Source organism: Aspergillus brunneoviolaceus, assembly GCF_003184695.1.
Source record: "Aspergillus brunneoviolaceus CBS 621.78 unplaced genomic scaffold BO95scaffold_69, whole genome shotgun sequence".
Taxonomy (NCBI): domain Eukaryota; kingdom Fungi; phylum Ascomycota; class Eurotiomycetes; order Eurotiales; family Aspergillaceae; genus Aspergillus; species Aspergillus brunneoviolaceus.
Genome location: NW_020290799.1, coordinates 109,869 through 130,771, shown reverse-complemented (window position 1 = coordinate 130,771; position 20,903 = coordinate 109,869). Strand labels below are relative to the sequence as shown.

The following is a 20,903-nucleotide window of genomic DNA, read 5'->3' as shown; positions in this document are numbered from 1 at the left end:
AGTGCGGTGAGCTTGTCATTGCTACTGCTGCTGCTCGCTGCGGCTTGCGCGCGCTTGCTTGCTTGCTTGCTTTCCCCTCATCACCATCACCATCATCCCCACCAGTCACCTTCAACACCACCTCAACCCTCAACCCACAGTTCGACCCGGAATAGAATCACGACTACATACACTCAATCTTCCATCGCGACACCAACCAACCCACGCAACCACCTTCGAACTACCCCTCCCCCCCGAAACCACCACTCTCTTTCCCCGCCCATCATGTCCAGCACCAGCACCCAACCCCAAGACAAGGCCGAACCCAGCCAACAGCCCCAACAACAACAGAAGCCCTCCGTCCTGGAAGAAGACGATGAGTTCGAGGACTTCCCCGTGGAAGGTGCGTAAACCACACCACACCAACACCCCTTCCCAACAACCAATTCCCACGCCGCACCACCATCCCTACCCTACACCATACACCCCATCACCCAGCACCCTTAACCTCTCTCTCTCCCCGAACTCAACCAACCAACCTGACCCCTCCCCCCCAAAAAAACAGACTGGCCCCAAGACGAAACCGAACAAGGCACCGCCACCGCCAACGGCACCGACGCCCACCTGTGGGAGGAAAGCTGGGACGATGACGACGCCGCCGAGGACTTTTCGAAGCAGTTGAAGTAGGTCTTTCCCCTCTCCATAACACAACCTCTTTACGTACCCGGCTTGATGAGTGCTGGGCACTGTGGCGCCATCCGGCTCTCTCCGTTGAGTCTGGAGGCTTTGTTTCGAGCATTTTCTGGGCATAAGGATAAGGCTGATTGGTACATTGTGTGTCTACAGAGAGGAGTTGAAAAAGGTGGATGCGTCTCGTTGATAGCAACTGCGGGGAGGAAGTTGTTGATGAGGGTTATGCTTGAGATCTTGTGATGGTATGAAGAATGGCATTTGATGTTAGACTTTCTTCCCTTGTCTTTTTAGGGGATGATTTGGGTGTAGGGTGCATGGTGCATGGTGGAGGGGTTGTGGGTCGTAGAGTGGTTTTTTATGAGATGGTAAGGGAGGGGGGATGATTATGCAGTGGGAGTGGTGTATTTACCTAGGTACGGGTGTAGTGTTTCTGGATTGGGGGAGGGTGCTCGTGTCGGGTAACTGGCTCGATCAGAGGATACATCTGTCTCGAGCATGGAGGGTCTGCTATATTCTGGCAAGGTGGATATGATGTGGCCTTTAGAGGACTAGCAGAGTACTACATGATTATCTAACTGATAAGGTAGGAGCTTCCCGGTCTACACACAAGCTCCGACATTTGTCAATCATTCACAGCTTCGACCCTGTCACTGAACAGAAACCTCGGATCAGAAAGAAGTACAGTCAAAAACATTTGAAATTATCATCATCCTTGTACATTACATTCGTTGAAAGCATAAGACCGCACAAAAATTCCCCGAGACAGACAGACACGCAAGGGGGACCGAACGAACAAGACCAGACAGGCAAACATGACGCACGCATATATGCACACACACACACTCTCTCTCCCTCCCACATTCATCCCCCACACTGCACGCCTACAGGAAACCGTGCCCTACGCCTCCGGTGAGACATTAGATATATTGGTAATATTTTTACTTACTGGACAGAGCAGAGACACCGGGGAGGTCCTTACCCTCGAGGAGCTCGAGGGAGGCACCACCACCGGTGGAGACGTGGCTGAGCTTGTCCTCAACGCCGTACTTGGCGGCGACGGTGGCGGTGTCACCACCACCGATGATGACGATGGAGCCGGACTGGGCGGCCTGGACGACGGCGTCGAGGGTGTCCTCGGTGCCCTTGGCGAAGGGCTTCATCTCGAAGACACCGCAGGGGCCGTTCCAGAGGATGGTCTTGGCCTCGGCGATGACCTCCTTGTACAGGGCCACGGACTTCTCGCCGACGTCCAGGCCCATGAAGCCCTCGGGGATGCCCTCGGCGTCGGTGGCCTTGCCGGTCTGCGCGTCCTCGGCGAACTTGTCGGCCGTGATGTAGTCGACGGGCAGGACGACCTTGACGTTGTGCTTCTTGGCTTTCTCCATGACCTCACCGACGATCTTGCTGCCGGCCTCGTCGAACAGGCTGTTGCCGATCTTGACGTTCTCCAGGGTCTTCTTGAAGGTGAAGGCCATGGCGCCCGTGATGATCAGGCTGTTGACCTTGGGCAGCAGGTTGTCGATCAGCTGGATCTTGTCGGAGACCTTGGCGCCGCCCAGGATGGCCAGGAAGGGCCGCTTGGGGCTCTCAAGGGCCTGGGCGAAGTAGTCCAGCTCCTTCTTGACCAAGAAGCCGGAGGCCTTCTGGGGAAGGTCGACTCCGACCATGGAGGAGTGAGCACGGTGAGCGGTGCCGAAAGCGTCGTCTGGTTTTAGGGAGATAGACATTAGCCTCATACAATGCATTAGCCAGACAGAAGCAACGTACTGATGTAAATGTCACCCAGGGCAGTCAGTCCCTTGCGGAACTCAGCAACGGCCTCCTTGTCGGCCTTGACCTTCTTGCCCTCGGCGTCCTTGGAGCTGCCCTCCTCCTCGGCGTGGAAACGCAGGTTCTCCAGGAGAACGATCTGGCCGCCGCTGGCCTTGTTGACGGTCTCCTCAACCTCCTTGCCGACGCAGTCCTCGGTGAAGATGACGGACTTGCCTAGCAGCTTCTCGAGCTCGGCCTGGACAGGCTTCAGGCTGTACTTGGGGTTGGCCTTGCCGTCGGGACGGCCGAGGTGAGACATAAGGATGACCGCCTTGGCGCCATTCTCAACGGCGTACTTGATGGTGGGGAGAGCTCCAACGATACGCTGGTTGTTGGTGATGTTCTTGTTGGCATCAAGAGGGACGTTGAAGTCGACCTGTAAGTCCCTTTGTTAGTATGGGGGTTCAATTGCTGCTGCAGAGAAGAAAGTGAGGGGTAAACGTACGCGGATCAAGACACGCTTGTCCTTGAGGTCGACGTCAGTGATAGCGAGCTTGTTGGAGAGAGACATGGTGACTAATGAATCCGTGGGAATTGGTTCAGAGAAGAAAGGACGAAGGAGAGAAGAAGGAAGGAAAATTGGAATGGAAAATGGGCTTTTTACTTTATGAGCACGGAGGGGAGACTCGAGAGATCTCACGGTGACCGAGTCTGGTTACAGCGGGTTTGGTGGCAGACTGGCGGGGTAATTGTTTTGGGAATTGGTGGGGCGGCCGGTGAGCTGAGCTGAGAGATTCGCCTGCTGCTCGGGCTGTTGCGGGACTGATGTCACTGCCGCAGAAATCAGTCAATCCCGCTTCGGATCATATAGGGATTTCCTGGAGACTACCTAGAGCCTAGATGTACTAACTAAGTATACTGGAGTCCCTACAACCGTACAACGGGTCTACACCCCATGGGCAGCTTTAGCCATCTCGGCTCTGATGGAACTATTGACTCCGTCCCGTTCCGTGATCCTCCCCCCGAACCCGGAGAAGTCATCCACCCTGGACCAAAACAACCTATTCCCCAAAATCCTCATACCCTCGGCACTGCTGAACAAAACAACAAACACTGTGTATTTATCTTCATCCCCTTCTCAAAACAATCGAAGCACATGTATATTAGTGAGCGAAAACCTGTCAATGCGCATCAAACAACATTGCCGGCATGGAAGATAACCAAGACTCCACCCATGCGACAAGAACAAGCAATTCCCCTAACCCAACCATTGATATACAACGCCCCCGTAAGCATACAAATGACCGAAAAGCAGGGCCTAGTGAAACAATATGGCGTGAAAGAATGGCACCTTCGCACGATTCTCGATATGCCTCAAGATGAGAATTCGTTCTTTTTTCACTCTTCCTCCGAAGAGTTGGTCAATGACAGATAAGCAGTCCAGGCGATGCCAACAGATGACACAAAAGGCTATATAGCATTTAATCAGCATGGCGCAACATACCACCAGGCACCGACCATGGAAACTTACAATCTGGAACTGGATGGGGATGACACGGAAGTTGAGGATCTGGACGGCAGGCCAGAGAACAAAGTTGGCCTTCAGCGTAGGCAAGTATACGTCTTGGAACTTGCGCGTCAAGGCCCGCTTTCCACCACCTTCAGCCACCGTCATGAATGTGAAGAAGCACGCCAACCCTGTACACCTGGTTAGCGATCCATCCGTCCGCACACAGTAACTTGACCTTGGGGTTCACCATACCGAAAGGAGCGAACATGAGCTGGTCAAAAGCCACCCGCTTCAGCGCCGGAATGCTCGGGTTCTTCTTCGTGAGAGGGAAAGTGCGAGACAAGAAGCCGAACCAGTGGAATTGAACCGGGGCCATGAAGAAGCCGTACGACATGAACCGGGTGAGGCGCTCAAAGTCAAACGCTGGGATCGCGTGTCGCGCATGGCCCAGCTCCCCGAGAGCAGGCGGCTTCTCCTTGTCTAGATCGTGGATCTCAATCGAGATGAAGTCCCCACTATTGGACGAGCGGCGTGCGGAGCCAGCTCTGACAGCCGTGATCAGTTGTGCTACAGTGTCTGCGATTCCACCCAGGATCTATTGTCACCGTCCACAGTCAGTATGATTGTCTCGAATGCGTCTTCCGCATTGCGCTTCTTTTGCGGGCTCTTACCGCGTTGGTGACCATAGTAGTGAGGACTATAGGCGACAAGTTGAGTCAGTCAACTGGCAAAACGCTCCAGGGCGCCTCGCTGAATCCTACCTGGTTTCTCCGAATAGTAGGAGTTAAATTTGGCGGCAAGCCGCGTTGCCGCCGCCATCTCGATAAGAAAGATTATCGTATGAAGCAGTGGCTATGGGTGAGAAATGGACGAGGGGCAACGTCAGTCTCAATTCTTCGTGCTGTGGTAGCAAAAAAAGAGATCTTTAAGAAATGAGGTATGTAGTGGTGAATTGTTGTAGTAATATGTGGAGTTGTGGGAAATTAAGAAAGAAGAAATTGAGAGTGTCTATCTAGTACATACCAAGCGACCGTAGATGTACCGCCGATTGAGTCCATCGAGAATGCTGCGACGACCAGCGGAGAACATGACGGAGACAGATTTCAGTAATGTAATGGGGGTGGAGTAGGGATTCACGGGATGGAAGAAAATCGAAGGCGAGGGCAAGAAAAGGCCGGGCTGGCAGAGACGGCGAAGGTATGACGCAAAGGATAGATAAGTTTAAGTAAAAAAGGGTTCGGGGTTTGGGTGGGTGCACAGGCAACAACTGAATGCTCAGTAAGAAAGGGGGATGGGAAAGAGGCTGGGGATCGTCTGTCAAGTGGGCACAAATGCGATGAAGTAAGAGGAGACAGGAAGGTCAAGGAGAATAAATGATGATGATGATAATATGAGCCTCTTCGTCCAGCGAGTAAATCAGGCCAAGTCAGCAGGACTTTAAGGAGTGTTTGAGGTTGAGGTTGGAGGCTGAGGCAGTGAAGATGCGCAAAGGTCGAGGTCATTCTACAGTCAGACAGTCAACTCCATGCATCATTCACTTCCCCTCCTCTCCTCTCATCATCCACTCGCGTGATCTTCCGCCCTTCTCCGCCCGGCAGTCCGACCGGGCACACTCCCCCCCCCCCCTCCCCTTCATTGCCGCTTTAGGGCTGAATTGCGCCCCCCTACACTACCTAGTAGTTAGTTCACGCCCCCATCTTGTTGCCGCTTTGGCTTGGCAATATTAGACTACACATATGTAAGTTACTCTACTCTTTTCTCGGTTGTGCACCATGTGGCATAGGATATAATCTATTAATTTATTCCATACATATATTGCACAAACCCTGCACCAGAATCGTCCTCTCATGGCCGTTTACACATCAGTCAGGCATGCAAACAATCAGATCTATACACACAAGTTTACATCGTAGGCGGCATTCAAGCTGTCATGTTCCTGTCAAAGGAGAGAATATCCGGAAGGTCTCGGATGTCTGTCGTTTCGTTCGTATTGACATCCACCAGACGCACGGCTTCCAGACGGAGGGCGCCCACGGCCAATGGCAACAATTTCAATTCGGTCGCAAAGCAAGTCCCCGGCAGAAGTGGTCTGCGAGGCTAGTCATTAATCATCCTGTCAAACAATAATGGCTCAGGATATCACTTACCCAGCGCGAACATCTGTGCTCATTGAAACAAGCTCGGCTTCCTGGCCAGCCACACTCTTCTGGAGCGCATGCACGATGTTGTCGTCAGTCACGGCTTCTGCAATCTGGGCTTCCTTGCGAATAGATGCTGATGAGGATGAGGGGCGCGCCGTATGGGTCCGGGGATCGGGTCTCTTCCGTCGAGGGATGGCTATCATGGCAAACTTTCGAGCGGTTGTGGACCGATTCACAATGAAGACATTCCACGAGAATGGCTTGCCGACTTCCACTCGAGGAGGCCCAGTGAACGTGATTGACACCCCGAGATCTGTCGTAGAGTATGCTCTATCCCTTAAAGAGCTACGATTAACTCCTGTCCCTCCTGCCATCGCGTTGTTGAGATTTTGATTCATAGGAAGGCTAGCCGGACGGTTATTCCGCTGCAGGGCCTGGCTGGGAGCACCAAAGGTAGGGTTGAGTGGCATAGAAAAGTCCACGTTGGTCCTCCACTGCATCAGAATTCGTGGATTGCAATTGTGCGATAGGTGGATCACGGCCTCCAAGGATATATCGAGGACACTGACCAAGACCGTCGTTGACGGACTTGGATTCTGCCCGTCCTCAGGTGTCAATTTGTATACCAGGGTTATATCATCTCGTGGTAGGCATCTGATGGGTGGGACAAGTCCTGGCGCATCTGAAAGTGTCTCGATGGTTCCATCTGACAACCGGAGCTCGGCCTTATCAAATGTCACATCGCAGGTGAGAAACGGTGTCACTTCAAAGTCAAGGCTGGCGACAGTGGTTGGCCGCCCGCTATAAGAGTTCAGCCGAGCATATCGTATCCTCGCACTCGCAGCTGGAACAACTCGGATCGGATGCCCTGAACGTTGTTGAATATGGTAAATGGGGTCTTCGGTCTGTTGTGCCGGTACAACACGCAAAAGTCGGGACGCTGGGAGGAAAGGATCTTTGAGAGAGAGGCATTTGTCCGAAGACAGAGGCTGTAGTACGTTGGCGGATGCTGGTATCAACGGTGGAAGATAGTCGTCCTCACGAGATGTTTGTTGTTGATTCTTCGCTAGATTGAGATTGGCGGAGGCGATGAAAAGAAGGGAAGGATGAGTGATGCGTATGCGCGGGCGTTCTATAGCAATTAGCACAACCCGAGCAAAGGCAGAGGTCCCGGAAGCCCCTTACTGAGAAAAGTTTCGATGCTCCAAATCACATAGACATGGTTGCCTTCTCCTGCATCGCCCTCGAACTCGTTGACAACCACAAGCGGCTCCTGTGCCTTGACGGCCCCTGAGAAGATCAGATCTCTGGTCGAAGTCGGGTTCTCTGCAACAGTCTCGGCCGGATCGATAGCAAAAGCATCTAGGCCGACCTCGAGCTGTGGAAGGTATTGTTTGAGGCTAGCAGGTGAACAATTAGAGAGTCGGAGGACGATGCGGACGGTGCAGAACTCATCTGTATCCCGCTATAGATGAGTAAGAGACAGAGCTCGAGTTGGACGACAGGTCATAACATACCGAAGAAGAGAACGGAGCGTTGGGATATTTGCGAAAGTACCGAGGTCAGGTCATCTGCGCCTCCTTCCAGAGCAGACGTCAGAGCAGCCTCCAAGTCTACATCTGAAGCATGCGGGACAACTGTATCTAGAACAGCATGCCTGAGGAATTCCCCGGGGATATCAAGACTCGGCATACTAGCGGGGTGACAATGATCGCATAGTCCTCTACCGGGTATTGAACAAACAGTGATTGACACGCGACAAATCCACCGAGGGTCACAAACAAATCACCAATTAGACAGTCGCATGGCAAGCCAGGGACCGACAAGTGGAGGGAGGGATGGAGGCACTCCATGTTATTATGGGATGGACGGACGGACGGACCCTGGGAAAGAGTCGATGCAAACAGGACAAACACCCTTAGTGCAGGAACCCCGGAGGAGCTTCTGCGAACCACCGCCGCTCCGTGTTACTTTTTCTCGCCTTCATTCATCGCTGGCAACCGCAAGTCCCCTTCATCTTGGGAGCCTCTGCACTGACAATATGAATCCAATGAATGGTCCAGGCGGTGCGCCCGCCCTGTGGCAGGAGGCCCGCAACGCTGAAGGTCGCGTCTACTACTACAATGTTCAGACTAAAGCCACGCAATGGGCGAAGCCCGTCGAGCTAATGACACCGGTTGAGGTTTGTATACTCCTTTCTATCCCTACTCTGCATGTCTCAAGCTAATCTGAGACGTGTTACAATTCTAGCGCGCGTTGGCGAATCAACCGTGGAAGGAATACACGACGGATAATGGGCGGAAATACTGGTACAACACCGAAACCAAGCAGAGCACCTGGGAGATTCCAGATGCTTACAAAAATGCTCTGGCGCAGGCTCAGCCTCCTCAGCCTCCCACTGTAGCGTGAGTGGCGCGGTCGACTGTGTCCATGTATTTGTGAATGATGTGCTAACGTTTTCCTGAGCAGAGCTCCAACATTCGTTGCAGGTGGAGTCAGCTCGTTTCCATCGTACCCCCAGCAGAGAGAACGCGATGACTACGATCGAGGCTATGGCGATCGCCGTGGAGGCTATAATGCAATGGACACTAATGGTCTTGCAGCGGCACCCGTCCTAGGGAATCAGCAAGCTGATCCCGAATACGCTTCCCTTGAAGAAGCCGAGGGTGCATTCATGAAGATGCTGAAACGCCACAATGTGCAACCCGACTGGACTTGGGAGCAGACAATGCGCGAGACCATCAAAGATCCTCAGTATCGTGCCCTAAAAGACCCTAGAGACCGCAAAGCAGCCTTTGAGAAGTACGCGGTCGAGGTTCGCATGCAGGAAAAGGATCGGGCGAAAGAAAGATTTGCTAAGCTCAGAGCAGATTTTAATACCATGCTGAAGCGTCATCCTGAAATCAAGCATTACAGCCGGTGGAAGACCATTCGGCCGATTATTGAGGGTGAGACTATCTTCAGGTCCACAGACGACGAGGCTGAGAGACGCCAGTTGTTTGAGGAATACATCATTGAGCTCAAGAAGGAGCACGTCGAACAGGAAGCGGTGAAGCGCAAGGCTGCCATGGACGAATTGGTCAATATCTTGAAATCCTTGGACCTCGAGCCTTATACACGCTGGTCTGAGGCGCAGGCGATCATCCAATCCAACGACAAAGTCCAGAGCGATGATAAGTTCAAGACGCTTAGCAAGTCTGATATCTTGACCGCATTTGAGAACCACATCAAGGCGCTGGAGCGAGCATTCAATGATGCCCGTCAGCAGCAGAAAGCCGCGAAGGCCCGAAAGGAGCGCCATGCTCGAGAGCAGTACATTGAGCTTCTTAAGGAATTAAGATCACAGGGCAAGATCAAGGCCGGCAGCAAATGGATGAATATCTATCCTCTAGTTAACGAAGACCCCCGGTACCTTGGCATGCTGGGAAATGCTGGGTCGTCTCCGATCGATCTCTTCTGGGATGTGGTAGAGGAGGAGGAGCGGTCGCTGCGCGGCCCACGCAACGATGTCTTGGATGTACTTGATGTGAGAACCCCTCGTATTCCACCCTTGCAAACTCCGCTAACCTAGCTTAGGACAAACGTTTCGAGGTTGCGCCAAAGACCACCTTCGAAGAGTTCAACGCAATCGTATCCGCCGATCGCCGGACAGCGAACATTGACCCCGAAATCCTGCAACTGATTTTCCAGCGGATTCAAGAAAAGGCCATTCGACGCAACGAAGAGGAGAAGCATGCCGCAGATCGCCATCAGCGACGTGCCATCGACGCACTCCGCTCGCGCATCAAACGCCTTGAACCCCCTGTCAGAGCCAACGATACATGGGACCAAGTACGACCCAGGATTGAGCGGTTCGAGGAATACAAGGCCCTGGAAACCGACGATCTCCGCCAGGCGGCCTTCGACAAGGTGATCCGGCGCCTGAAGGAGAAAGAAGAAGACGCTGAGCGAGACCGGGAGGCCCGTGACCGAGATCGCGGCGGAAGCCGTCGCGACCACCATGATCGGGATCGGGATCGGGACCGTGAGCGCGACCGCGACCGCGACCGCGACCACCGCAGCAGTCTCTCCCACCGTGGCGAACGGCGAGGAGCATCCAGCCGCCTGAGCCGGACCCCGGAGCCCGACGCCTATGAGGCCGACCGCCGCAAAGCCCAGGCCGACCGCGAACGCTCCTACCGCAAAGCCAGCGGCCTATCGCCGGTGCGCGAGCGTCGCGAAGACCGGGATCGAGACCGTGAGCGCTACCGCGAGCGCGAACGGGATCGGGATCGGGATCGTGAGCGTGAGCGTGAGCGGGACCGCGACCGTGATCGGGACCGCGACTGGGACCGGGACCGCAGCGCTCGCTCCCTGAGCCACTACGACCGCGAGCGTCGCGATCGCGAAGAGGAACGTGAGCGCCTCTACCGCACCCGCGGCGACCCTCGCGGCAGCCGTGACGAACTGGACTACGGCGCCGACACGAAGAGCACCGCCAGCACCGACCGGCGGCGCAGACGGGACAGTGACGCCGAGAGTGTAGCCAGTCGCTCTGCCAAGCGGTACCGGCGGGAAAGCCGAGAACGCGATCGCAGCAGAGGTGGTGTTGGTGCTCGCAGGGGAACCGCAGGGGAGAGAGACCGGCGCGAACGAACCCCCGTCGTCGCCGGCACAGGCGCCGCTGCGGCGCCTGCTTCGGCCGTCCCAGGTCCTGCAGCAGCCGTGGCGGAAGAAGCCAAGAAAGAGGAGAAGGCAGTTCATTCCGGTAGCGAGGAGGGCGAGATCGAAGAAGACTAAGCTAGGTACCTAGCCAGCTGGTTTACGATTCTGGTCCCGCAATCCTGGTCAATGACGACTACCTCGACAAATCGCCATTCTGGCAGGGTTCCTTCCCTTTTTTTTTGCCTTTACCTCCCCTTCCCGAGGCTTAGACAAATTACAGCCAACTTCATGTCATTTTTCTTCGTATTGACAAGGATTGTACGGATGTTGTGTCCTAAATTTTGTATTCTAGCGTAGGTTATATAGTATCAAGAGCGCTCTTCAAAATCTACTGGAGTTGAGGTGAGGTGTATCCTCGAGACTATAATTTGGTCAAATTTTCAGAGTCAAGTATAGTCAACGAAGAACCAAAATGAACAATATTGGCTGAGGAAGGTCTGATTTACTGCACAGCGTGGAGGGTAGTCCACCGTAGAAGTCGGAGCAGAGTGCATTGAGTGGTCCGGAACAGCCGATCTATATTTCCACTATTTCCGAGCCAACAACCACCAAGGATCAATCTGCGATTTGCCTCTTTGGTTTCACTCGCTTTGAAAATTGATAGGAGAGATAGAGCCTGTCCTTCAGAAAGGATAATGAATTACACCGTAAATACAACGTTAAAAGAATGAATATATGCCTCTAACTCGTATAGACAGTGGCTACTTGCCACACACACGCATACACCGACATCGAGGACCCTCAGCCAACCCTCGTTGTCGGTGATTTTTACCATTTCATGCGGTAGATGAAAAACGGAAAAGAACAGAAGTATATTCACGAGGAAAAAAGGAAAAAAGAATAAAAAATCGACTTTTGACACAACAGCAAAACAGAATCTCGAATTCAAACTCCGACATGACTTTGACGCCAGCTCCTTCCCACCAGAACCAAAAAACCCATCCATTTGTGTGAGAAACCCAAATGTTGAAAATCTTTCTCTAAACGGAACTCTTTATTAACAGTCGTGCTCGCGTTTTCTTCATTCCAACTTTTCGTAGCATCGCGGGAGAAAAGAAGACAGATGCCAGCCTGTTGCGGGTTTATTCGGGGCGGAGGATGATTGGGAAAATGGAGGGAAGGCAGACCGAAAGGGGGCGACAAGATCAGCGGTCGGCTAAGGACCTTTCTCTACAGCTGGGATAGAGGTGGGAATTAAAGAAAATTCCCCCCACCACTAGCTACAGATGATAGTTGAGCATGTCGTCTTCCTCGTCGTCATCTTCATCCTCCTCCTCCGTCTCCTCCACATCACCACGCCCTGCACTGGGCCGGCGACCACCGCGACGACGGCAGCACCGGCACCGAGCCGCAGAGGCCTTGGTCACGCCGAAAAACGCCACTAGCCGAAGGTACCTCTTCCTCCGGTCCCGGCGACGTCGGTGGTGGCGGCGCCGCCGGTCGAAATCGCGGCCATCGCCATGGCGAGGCACGCGGTTATATTTGCCAAAAACGGCCGTTTCACTGCTCTTCTTCCAAGAAGAACTGGAAAATGCAAGGTTAGTACGATGCTGAAGAGTGTCATAAGGGGCAGAACTTACGTAGTTGCCCTGGAGCTTCTGCTCCTGGTCCATCTGGGACTGGTGCTTGTTGATACGGGGACGGTAGCTGTTGGGATCGCGACGGAAGGTGACGTCCAAGTTCTTCAAGAAGGTGTTGCAACCAGTGACGAGGGACTCGGGGGAGTTGGCGTGCGCATCAATGGAGGGCTTACCGTCGAAGACGATGACACGGTCAGCCAGGTAGGTGGCCATGATGAAATCGTGCTCGACGATGAAAGCGGTCTTCTTGGTGTGCATGATGAAACGCTTGATGACTCTGGCAGCCACAATACGCTGCTCGGAATCGAGGTAAGCACTGGGCTCGTCAATCAGGTAGATATCAGCGGGCATTCCCAGAGCCAGGACGATGGCGACACGCTGCAATTCACCACCAGACAAGTTCTGAACCTCCTGGTCGATGAAGTCGTCGATCTTGAGGGGCTTGTAGACATCGGTCTGGAACTGGGGCGACAGGAAAGCGGCCTTGATACGCTTGAAGAATAGCTGACGGACGGTACCCTGGAACTTGGGGGTGATCTTCTGGGGCTTCATGCTGATGTTCAAGCGGGGAATGGTGATGCCGTTATCGGGCTTCTCGACACCAGCAAGCATTCTACAGAAAGTGGTCTTTCCGGTTCCGTTTTCTCCCATCATGACAATGATTTCAGAATCGGTGAAGTCACCGGCGTCAATCTTCAGGTGGAAGTTGCCAAGGGTCTTCTCCAGGCTCGGGTACTTGAAGGCACGAGCCTTGTCAACCATGAAGTCATCACCAGCTTCGGCGAGACGGAAAGTGAGAGACTCGTCACGGAACCGAAGGTTCTCAGTGGGGATGTGACCATCCAAGAAGATGTTGATACCTTCACGGACCGAGGAAGGCAGAGTAACGACACCGTAGGCGGCAGGTCTTCCGTAAAGAACGCAAACAAAGTCGGAAAGATAATCAAGCACGGACAAATCGTGCTCGACAACGATGACATAGTCGTCGGGGCGGAGAAGCTCTCTGATGGTACGGGCAGCAGCCAGACGCTGCTTAACATCAAGGTAGGACGAAGGCTCGTCAAACATGTAGCTAGAAGGATGTCAGCGCTCATAATATCTCAAAAATCTGGTCATCCTTACACATCAGCCTGCTGGACACAGACCAGACCAATGGCGAAACGCTGAAGTTCTCCACCGGACAAATGGTCAATGTCACGGTCCTGAACCTGTCTCAGTTCTATGCACTGTCAGCAGAAGATATCGTCGACATGATTAACAATTATCTTACCCAGGACGTCCAGAATGTGGTCCAAGTTATTCAGCTGAGTACGGGCCTTGATGAGCGCACCGACGTTCTTGACGGGTCCCTTGACGGCCTTAGGAATCTGATCAACGTACTGAGGCTTAACAACAGCCTTCAGGTTGTCTTCCAGGACCTTGGTGAAGTAGTCTGTAGATTGTTAGCGCGAATGATTCCATTAATTCCCCTCATTTCATTTTTGACGTACTCTGAAGCTCGGAACCACGGAAGTACTTGAGAATCTCTTCCCAGTCGGGAGGGTTGTCGTAACGGCCAAGGTTGGGCTTCAGTTTGCCGCTGAGAATCTTCAAAGCCGTACTTTTTCCAATACCGTTGGTACCGACGAGACCGAGGACCTGACCGGGACGGGGCATGGGAAGACGGTGAAGCTTGAAGCTGTTCGCAGAGTAACGGTGGGTGACCTGAGTCTCCAAGTTGGTGGGCAGGTTGATGATGTGAATGGCACCGAAGGGACATTTCTTGGGACAGATACCACAACCGATACAGAGGCGCTCGGAGATGAAGGCGATCTTGGACTCGGGGGTGACCTCGATACAGAGCTTGCCCGTACGGACGACGGGGCAAGACTTCTTACATTCCTGACGACATTTCTAGACAAAGAAAAAAGAAGATCGTTAGCAAAATGATGACGGAAAGATCACCAAGAGGTATTAGTAGGGACATACCTTGGGCTTGCACTATGACGAGCAAAGCGATGTGTCTCAGTAGTTGTCATATATGCGACTGGCCGTAGCATGCCTTTCATGCTGCGGGGTATTTGAGACTTACCTTGTCACTGTTGACAATAGCAACTCTGTACACGTAGAATGATTAGCTTACCCTCCTCTTTGTAGATCTGGAGTGAGACTGAAAGTCCGCCGTGTAAAACATACCTGGTAAGCTTGTCGGACATGGTGCCTGAAGTTTAGATCAAATTGAACACGCGGGATAGTATATGTGTATGGACAAAAGTCGAATCCAGCAGTCAAGAGACGGGTACGTCGACGGAAACCGAGGGTCTCGAGGAAATGAGGCGGAAAACGATGCGACAGTTGTTCTGGCCGAACGTGAGAAATGCCAGATATCTGCGCAAAGAGCACCAGGGCAGGAGAAGAGGAGGGACGTTGCTGGAGATGCGCGACGAAGAGGGGCTCTGGGCGAGAAAACTTGCCGGGCATTGTGGGCAGCCGTGGCGGCCTCAGGCTGAGACATGCTCCTGCATTATTTCCTGTCGCAGTGATTGGCCCATGGGCTCTGCCACCGAGACTCGATCGGGATCAGCATTGTTCCGAGCCGGCATACACGTGACTTACCACCCCCGCTATCCCCGTTGGGGTCTCGCTTGTGGCGCGCTAAGCTGTTTCAAGGCTGGTGGGTAGTTGCAGCCTGAAGGCTCAGGCGCTGCAGCCAATCCCTTCACAGCGACTCGTCCTCCTCCCGCCGACGTACAACTCTCTTCCTACTCCCTCATCAGTTTCTCAGCGGCCTCCCATCGTCCCTCTGTTGCCTCCACCAGTTCATCCTCCTTCCACCCCCACCTTTTTCCTTTGACGTTTTCACAATTTATTGGTTCAGCCTCCCCTGAATCGGGGTCACCAAGCTATGGACTGTAAGTAATTTGTTCTCTTCTCCTTGCCTCGCAGGCGTGCTCTGGCACTGCCCGCTGCAGTACTTCTCCACGATCTCGACCCACCGGAGAACCTGTATTATATCTTGATGTGTTCGAGTAAAAGGGGTTTTGTGACCTTTTCGCTCATTGTCTGCGTGGTTTCCTTTGCATTTTCACGGATTTGATCTGCATTTCCCCCTCTGTTCCTCCCATCTCTTCACAACACTCTCCGTCGCGTTCCATCGAATCCGTCATCAAAAACATGTCCTTGCATCATACCTTTATCTCCTACCTTGTTCACCCATCGATTCGACTCAATTCGGCTGGAATCCGCGTCGCGTATGTCTGTTTCATACAACACTGTTCCTTTCGTCCCCCCTCGGGCTTGTGCTGAGCTTCAATGCTGATGCGTATCGTCCTCAATAGCTACTAGCATGGTGATCCCATCAATTTCCGACCCCTCCGCAACAATGGGCTTGGTAAATGGTTATTCGGCCTCGTCTACTCCCAATACTGCCAGCATGAGGGATGACCTAGCCATCAGCGACAGTGGTAGCAACGATTCCGATACTCATGCAAACCATGCCGAACGCGATTCCTCCTCTCCCGAAGCAGACGCCGCCGACGATTCCTATGATGCCGGCTCCCCTGATGCTGAGGGGGACGAGGACGCTTTTGAGACCGAGAATGACAGGAACGAGAGCAGCCAGTCCAGCGATGAAAATTCTTCATCGTCGGAACGCAATCATGGCTACCAGCGTAAGTCACCGTCGGTCAACGAATCGGACTATATGCGACAGAATCCCGATCTGTATGGACTTCGTCGGAGTACAAGAGCGCGCACAACGCGTCAAGTAGTCGACTCCCCTTCCGAATCCGAGTCCGATGCGGTAGCACCCCGCTCAAAGCGTCGACGCGCCGTTGTCTCACAACCGCCCTCCAAGCGGCCCTCCCGGTCTGCAACCCAGTCCTCATACTCTGAAGATTCGGATAGTGATGAGTACGGCGGAAGCCGGGCTCGCACAAACAGGGCGAGGCGGCGAAAACTTCTTCAGTCATCCTCGAACAACCTTCCTTCCCAGCCCGAAGTCCGGTTCTCCACCAGAAATGCGTCCCGGGTCTCTAATTACAACGAGGATGAAGATGATTCCATGTTTGAAGATGACCCGGACGAAGAGATGATGGACAATTACTGGGTCAACACTGTGGAGGATGACCGCCCAGCCGTCGATGTTGTGCTCAATCACCGCCTCAGGGAAGGCGTGGAGTCCAGTAGCCTCGACCTCAGTCGTCATGACTTTGAATTCTACATTAAATGGCAAGGGAAATCCCATTACCACGCGTCATGGGAAATCACCGAAGGCCTCGCCAATTGTCGTAGTACCCGCCGTCTCGACAACTACATTCGCAAAATCCTCTCTGAAGACATCCGGTTGCGAAATGACGAAGACGTCGCTCCTGAGGATCGAGAAAAGTGGAACCTCGACCGAGAACGGGATGTAGATGCTATCGAGGACTACAAACAAGTTGAACGAGTGATCGGTATGCGAGAGGGCGACGAGGGAACAGAGTACCTCGTGAAATGGAAACGCCTCTTCTACGACTCCTGTACATGGGAGGACGAAGACTTAGTCAGTAACATCGCGCAACGCGAGATAGACCGTTTTCTAGACCGTTCCTCTCGGCCCCCGGTCTCTGACAAGTCGGAAACGAATCCAGCTACGCGGAAGCCATTCGAGACCATCAAAGGCACCCCGTCCTTTCTGCAAAATGGTCAGTTGAAGGAATTCCAGGTCAAGGGTGTCAACTTCATGGCATTCAACTGGGTGAAGAACCGCAATGTTGTCCTTGCAGATGAGATGGGTCTGGGCAAAACTGTGCAGACAGTCTCCTTCATCAACTGGCTACGCCATATACGGCATCAACAGGGCCCTTTCGTCGTCGTTGTCCCCCTCTCTACCATGCCCTCATGGGCTGAGACTTTCGATAACTGGACACCTGATTTGAACTACGTTGTCTATAACGGCAACGAAGCTGCGCGCACAGTCTTGCGAGAGCATGAGCTTATGGTTGATGGGAACCCCAAGCGACCGAAATTCAACGTTCTGTTGACGACTTATGAATATGTTCTCTTAGACTCAGGCTTCCTGAGCCAGTTCAAATGGCAATTCATGGCTATTGATGAGGCTCATCGGCTAAAAAACCGCGAGTCGCAGTTATACTTGAAGCTGCTGGAATTCAGATCTCCTGCCCGACTTCTGATTACCGGTACTCCGATTCAGAACAACCTGGCTGAGCTCTCTGCGCTCTTGGACTTTCTCAATCCAGGCTTGGTTGAAATCGATGCTGACATGGATTTGAATTGTGATGCTGCCTCACACAAGCTGGCAGAACTGACCAAAGCCATTCAGCCGTTCATGTTGCGTCGCACGAAGTCGAAGGTCGAGTCTGACCTTCCTCCCAAGACCGAGAAGATCATTCGGGTGGAGCTTTCGGATATCCAGTTGGAATACTACAAAAACATCCTGACCAAGAACTACGCTGCACTTAATGATGGTGCCCGTGGCCAGAAACAATCACTCCTTAACATCATGATGGAATTGAAGAAAGCGAGTAATCATCCTTTCATGTTTCCGAACGCAGAAGCTAGGCTCCTGGAAGGCAGTGCGCGTCGAGAGGATGTACTAAGGGCCATGATTACCAGCAGTGGTAAAATGATGCTCTTGGATCAGCTTTTAGCCAAGCTCAAACGCGACGGTCACCGCGTACTGATTTTTAGTCAGATGGTCAAGATGCTGGACATCCTTGGTGACTATATGGAGTACCGTGGATACACATATCAACGTCTCGATGGAACTATTCCCGCTGCTGCGCGTCGCCTAGCCATTGAACATTACAACGCGCCTGGGAGCAACGACTTCGCTTTCATTCTGTCTACTCGAGCTGGTGGTCTCGGGATTAATTTGATGACTGCAGACACCGTTGTTCTCTTCGACTCTGACTGGAACCCCCAGGCCGATTTGCAGGCGATGGCACGAGCGCATCGTATTGGCCAGACGAGACCGGTGAGCGTGTATCGCCTGGTCTCAAAGGATACGGTGGAAGAAGAAGTCATTGAACGAGCAAGAAACAAGCTTCTCCTTGAGTTCATCACCATCCAGCGTGGTGTAACCGACAAGGAGGCTTCGGAGATTCAGAACAAGATGGCCCGGAGTGGAATCTCTATTGCCGAGCCTAGCTCTACGGACGATATCTCACGTATTCTCAAGCGTCGTGGCCAGAAAATGTTTGAGCAGACCGGCAATCAAGCGAAACTTGAGCAACTGGATATTGACTCGGTTCTTGCCAATGCTGAACTGCATCAGACGGAACAAGCAGAGGGCATCCAAGCTGATGGTGGTGAAGAGTTCCTCAAGGCTTTTGATTACGTTGACATCAAGGTTGACGACCTTAGCTGGGACGATATCATACCTAAAGATCAACTCGAGGAGATCAAAGCAGAAGAGAAGAAGAAAGCGGATGAGCGTTATCTGGCCGAGGTCATTGAGCAGAACCGGCCCCGCAAGCGCAACGTTCCCGGTGATCTCCGGGATTCACGCGAGGAGCGCAAAGCTAAGAGGCAAGCTCGAGCACAAGTCAGTATGGACAACGGCGACGATTCAGACTCAATGGCTCAATCAGACCCGAAACGTCCTCTGGTAGAGAAAGAGTACCGTCATCTTCTTAGAGCGTTCCTCCGCTATGGCGATCTCGCTGATCGCGAAGAGGATATTATTCGTGAGGCGCGGCTGCTTGATCGTGACAGGGAAACAGTCAAAGCTGCTCTCTGTGAGATTACGGACAAAGCGGCGTCTTTGGTCAAGGAGGACATGGCCAAATTGGAGGCTCTTGAGAACTCTGGCAGGACTCCGACGAAGAAAGAAAAGAAGGCAGTGTTGTTCGACCTGCATGGGGTCAAGCGGCTCAACGCGTATACCATCGTTGAACGCCCGACCGAGATGCGTGTTCTGAAAGAGGCAGTGGCTCAGGTCGCTGGCTTTAACAATTTCCGTGTTCCGGACGCGACCAAGGCTCCGGATTACACCTGCTCATGGGGCGCGCGGGAAGATGGCATGCTGTGCGTCGGTATTGCACGCCATGGCTATGGTGCTTGGTCCCAGATCAGGGATGACCCGGATCTTCAACTTGGAGATAAGTTTTTCCTCGAAGAGCACCGCGTCGAGCGCAAGAACGAGCGCCTGAATGCGGAGGACAAAACCACAAAGTCTCCGGGGGCAGTTCATCTCGTCCGGCGCGCGGACTACCTGCTATCTGTCCTTAGAGACCGATCGACGAACGGCGCAAGCATGAGTGCAAGACGAGCTCTCGAGCCCCAACGATCAGGGCGCAAAGGCTCACGCGCCCACGCAAGCAATAGTGTGTCGGCCTCTCCTGCACCATCCATTTCTCGCAAGGGGCATCGCGAGATGGACCGATCCAGACATCGTTCTAAAACCCACGCTAGAGACAGCATGGATAGGCACCATACTCCTAGTCATGATTCCCGTCAGCGGGCCGCTCATGATGGCGACCGACCTCGTCACCGGACGTCGGATGCTTCCAGTGAGGATATTCGTCGCCGCAAGCCCACCGAGAATGGTCACTCTGCAGGGAAAGAAGATATGGAATATAGGTTCTTCAGGCCCATTCGTGACAATTTGAAAAAGGTGTCACTAGTCACCAAGGAGAATTATCCGGACAAAGCACAGCGCGCCCTCGAGCTCCGGCGCCTTCTAGATAAGATTGGCGAATTCATCAAACAGAATCTCGAGGGGGATTTAATGGCTTCTCTGGAGACTCGCCTGTGGTAAGTCAGCAGCCGATCAACACTGTCGCCGCGGGGCTAATTTATTTCTTAGGCAATTTGTCGCAGTCCACTATTGGCCGAACAAAGAGGCAGCAGGTGCCAAACTTCAACAGATGTATCAGAAGCTGAGCGCTGCCAGCAAGCCTGCGGCTCCTGCCCAGCCCAGCGCGCCGAATGGGGAGTCAAGTAGACCTTGATGTTTCATGTCGTCGAATGAGCTGTTGGAACATAAAATGAGGGGATCTTATAGTTGTGGAAGGAGTTTCTTTCATATTCTTTGTTGTCAGTTGCAGGGTACATACATAAGCATTTATTTTTTTGGGCAAGCATGGCGACGGCGTCCGGCATGATCAATCTATGAACGGGTGTTTGTTGTCGAATCCGACCATGAGAGGACCTTCTTACATTTTGATGTTTGCATGGCAATAATCTCCTTTTCTGTTCTTCTATATCTCTTGGTCTGGCTGTTGATGCACTATCTGTCTATCCATGTCTTTGTTTTTTTATCATACCATCATGCCAACTTTAGGAGCGACTGGACACGTTTGTGTTTGAAGCCATGTGTTCAACCAATTATTTCTGCTTGTTCTATTACTTTTCTCTTTCTGCGTTGGTCGTCTCTGATACCTACATATACCTGGCTACCTGGTGTGGAGGGAATGAATTGGGCCTCAGACCATACGATATCACACAACATCTTGTTAAGCTTTCGTCTGGAAAGATGATACAATCGTAGTAATAAGTAGGCAGAGTTACTTTGATACCTACTGGTAACTAGCGTCCCACTGCATGTACTGCGATAGACCG

The 20,903-nt window shown here is 52.8% G+C and overlaps 8 protein-coding genes across 8 annotated transcripts; 3 read left to right on the top strand and 5 right to left on the bottom strand.

The window, feature by feature from the left end:
- Positions 1-72: 72 nt before the first annotated feature.
- BO95DRAFT_446298 (proteasome regulatory particle lid subunit SEM1) lies at positions 73-945 on the top strand. The gene is made up of 3 exons (XM_025587343.1): positions 73-382; positions 545-662; positions 826-945. The coding sequence occupies exons 1-3, from the start codon at positions 265-267 to the stop codon at positions 857-859; spliced, it is 270 nt and encodes an 89-aa protein (XP_025438661.1). The 5' UTR covers positions 73-264; the 3' UTR covers positions 860-945.
- Positions 946-1,610: 665 nt separating this feature from the next.
- On the bottom strand, positions 1,611-2,995 carry pgkA (phosphoglycerate kinase pgkA; the record flags this gene model as incomplete). The annotated part of the gene is made up of 3 exons (XM_025582969.1): positions 1,611-2,377; positions 2,440-2,860; positions 2,930-2,995. 3 exons carry the CDS (start codon positions 2,993-2,995, stop codon positions 1,611-1,613), a joined length of 1,254 nt encoding a protein of 417 aa, XP_025438660.1.
- Positions 2,996-3,503: 508 nt separating this feature from the next.
- On the bottom strand, positions 3,504-5,171 carry BO95DRAFT_446294 (Mpv17/PMP22 family protein). The gene is made up of 6 exons (XM_025587342.1): positions 4,958-5,171; positions 4,696-4,786; positions 4,606-4,631; positions 4,187-4,529; positions 3,956-4,122; positions 3,504-3,894 (listed from the first exon to the last, which is right to left on the bottom strand). The coding sequence occupies exons 1-6, from the start codon at positions 5,021-5,023 to the stop codon at positions 3,823-3,825; spliced, it is 765 nt and encodes a 254-aa protein (XP_025438659.1). The 5' UTR covers positions 5,024-5,171; the 3' UTR covers positions 3,504-3,822.
- A 683-nt stretch (positions 5,172-5,854) lies between these two features.
- BO95DRAFT_371590 (TRAPP trafficking subunit Trs65 domain-containing protein) lies at positions 5,855-7,767 on the bottom strand (the record flags this gene model as incomplete). The annotated part of the gene is made up of 4 exons (XM_025582968.1): positions 5,855-6,023; positions 6,082-7,207; positions 7,261-7,530; positions 7,593-7,767. The coding sequence occupies 4 exons, from the start codon at positions 7,765-7,767 to the stop codon at positions 5,855-5,857; spliced, it is 1,740 nt and encodes a 579-aa protein (XP_025438658.1).
- Positions 7,768-8,066: 299 nt separating this feature from the next.
- Positions 8,067-11,139, top strand: BO95DRAFT_484967 (snoRNA-splicing protein PRP40). The gene is made up of 4 exons (XM_025590377.1): positions 8,067-8,257; positions 8,326-8,480; positions 8,545-9,601; positions 9,652-11,139. The coding sequence occupies exons 1-4, from the start codon at positions 8,117-8,119 to the stop codon at positions 10,852-10,854; spliced, it is 2,556 nt and encodes an 851-aa protein (XP_025438657.1). The 5' UTR covers positions 8,067-8,116; the 3' UTR covers positions 10,855-11,139.
- Positions 11,140-12,221: 1,082 nt separating this feature from the next.
- On the bottom strand, positions 12,222-13,642 carry BO95DRAFT_242610 (P-loop containing nucleoside triphosphate hydrolase protein). The gene is made up of 4 exons (XM_025581361.1): positions 13,630-13,642; positions 13,482-13,567; positions 12,360-13,431; positions 12,222-12,303 (listed from the first exon to the last, which is right to left on the bottom strand). The coding sequence occupies exons 3-4, from the start codon at positions 13,425-13,427 to the stop codon at positions 12,280-12,282; spliced, it is 1,092 nt and encodes a 363-aa protein (XP_025438656.1). The 5' UTR covers positions 13,428-13,431; positions 13,482-13,567; positions 13,630-13,642; the 3' UTR covers positions 12,222-12,279.
- Positions 13,533-14,272, bottom strand: BO95DRAFT_242615 (uncharacterized protein). Its single transcript, XM_025581362.1, has 2 exons — positions 13,850-14,272; positions 13,533-13,791 (listed from the first exon to the last, which is right to left on the bottom strand). The coding sequence occupies exons 1-2, from the start codon at positions 14,013-14,015 to the stop codon at positions 13,589-13,591; spliced, it is 369 nt and encodes a 122-aa protein (XP_025438655.1). The 5' UTR covers positions 14,016-14,272; the 3' UTR covers positions 13,533-13,588.
- Positions 14,273-15,106: 834 nt separating this feature from the next.
- On the top strand, positions 15,107-20,777 carry BO95DRAFT_446288 (chromatin-remodeling ATPase CHD1). Its single transcript, XM_025587341.1, has 3 exons — positions 15,107-15,250; positions 15,677-20,096; positions 20,149-20,777. Exons 1-3 carry the CDS (start codon positions 15,244-15,246, stop codon positions 20,291-20,293), a joined length of 4,572 nt encoding a protein of 1,523 aa, XP_025438654.1. The 5' UTR covers positions 15,107-15,243; the 3' UTR covers positions 20,294-20,777.
- Positions 20,778-20,903: the final 126 nt, after the last annotated feature.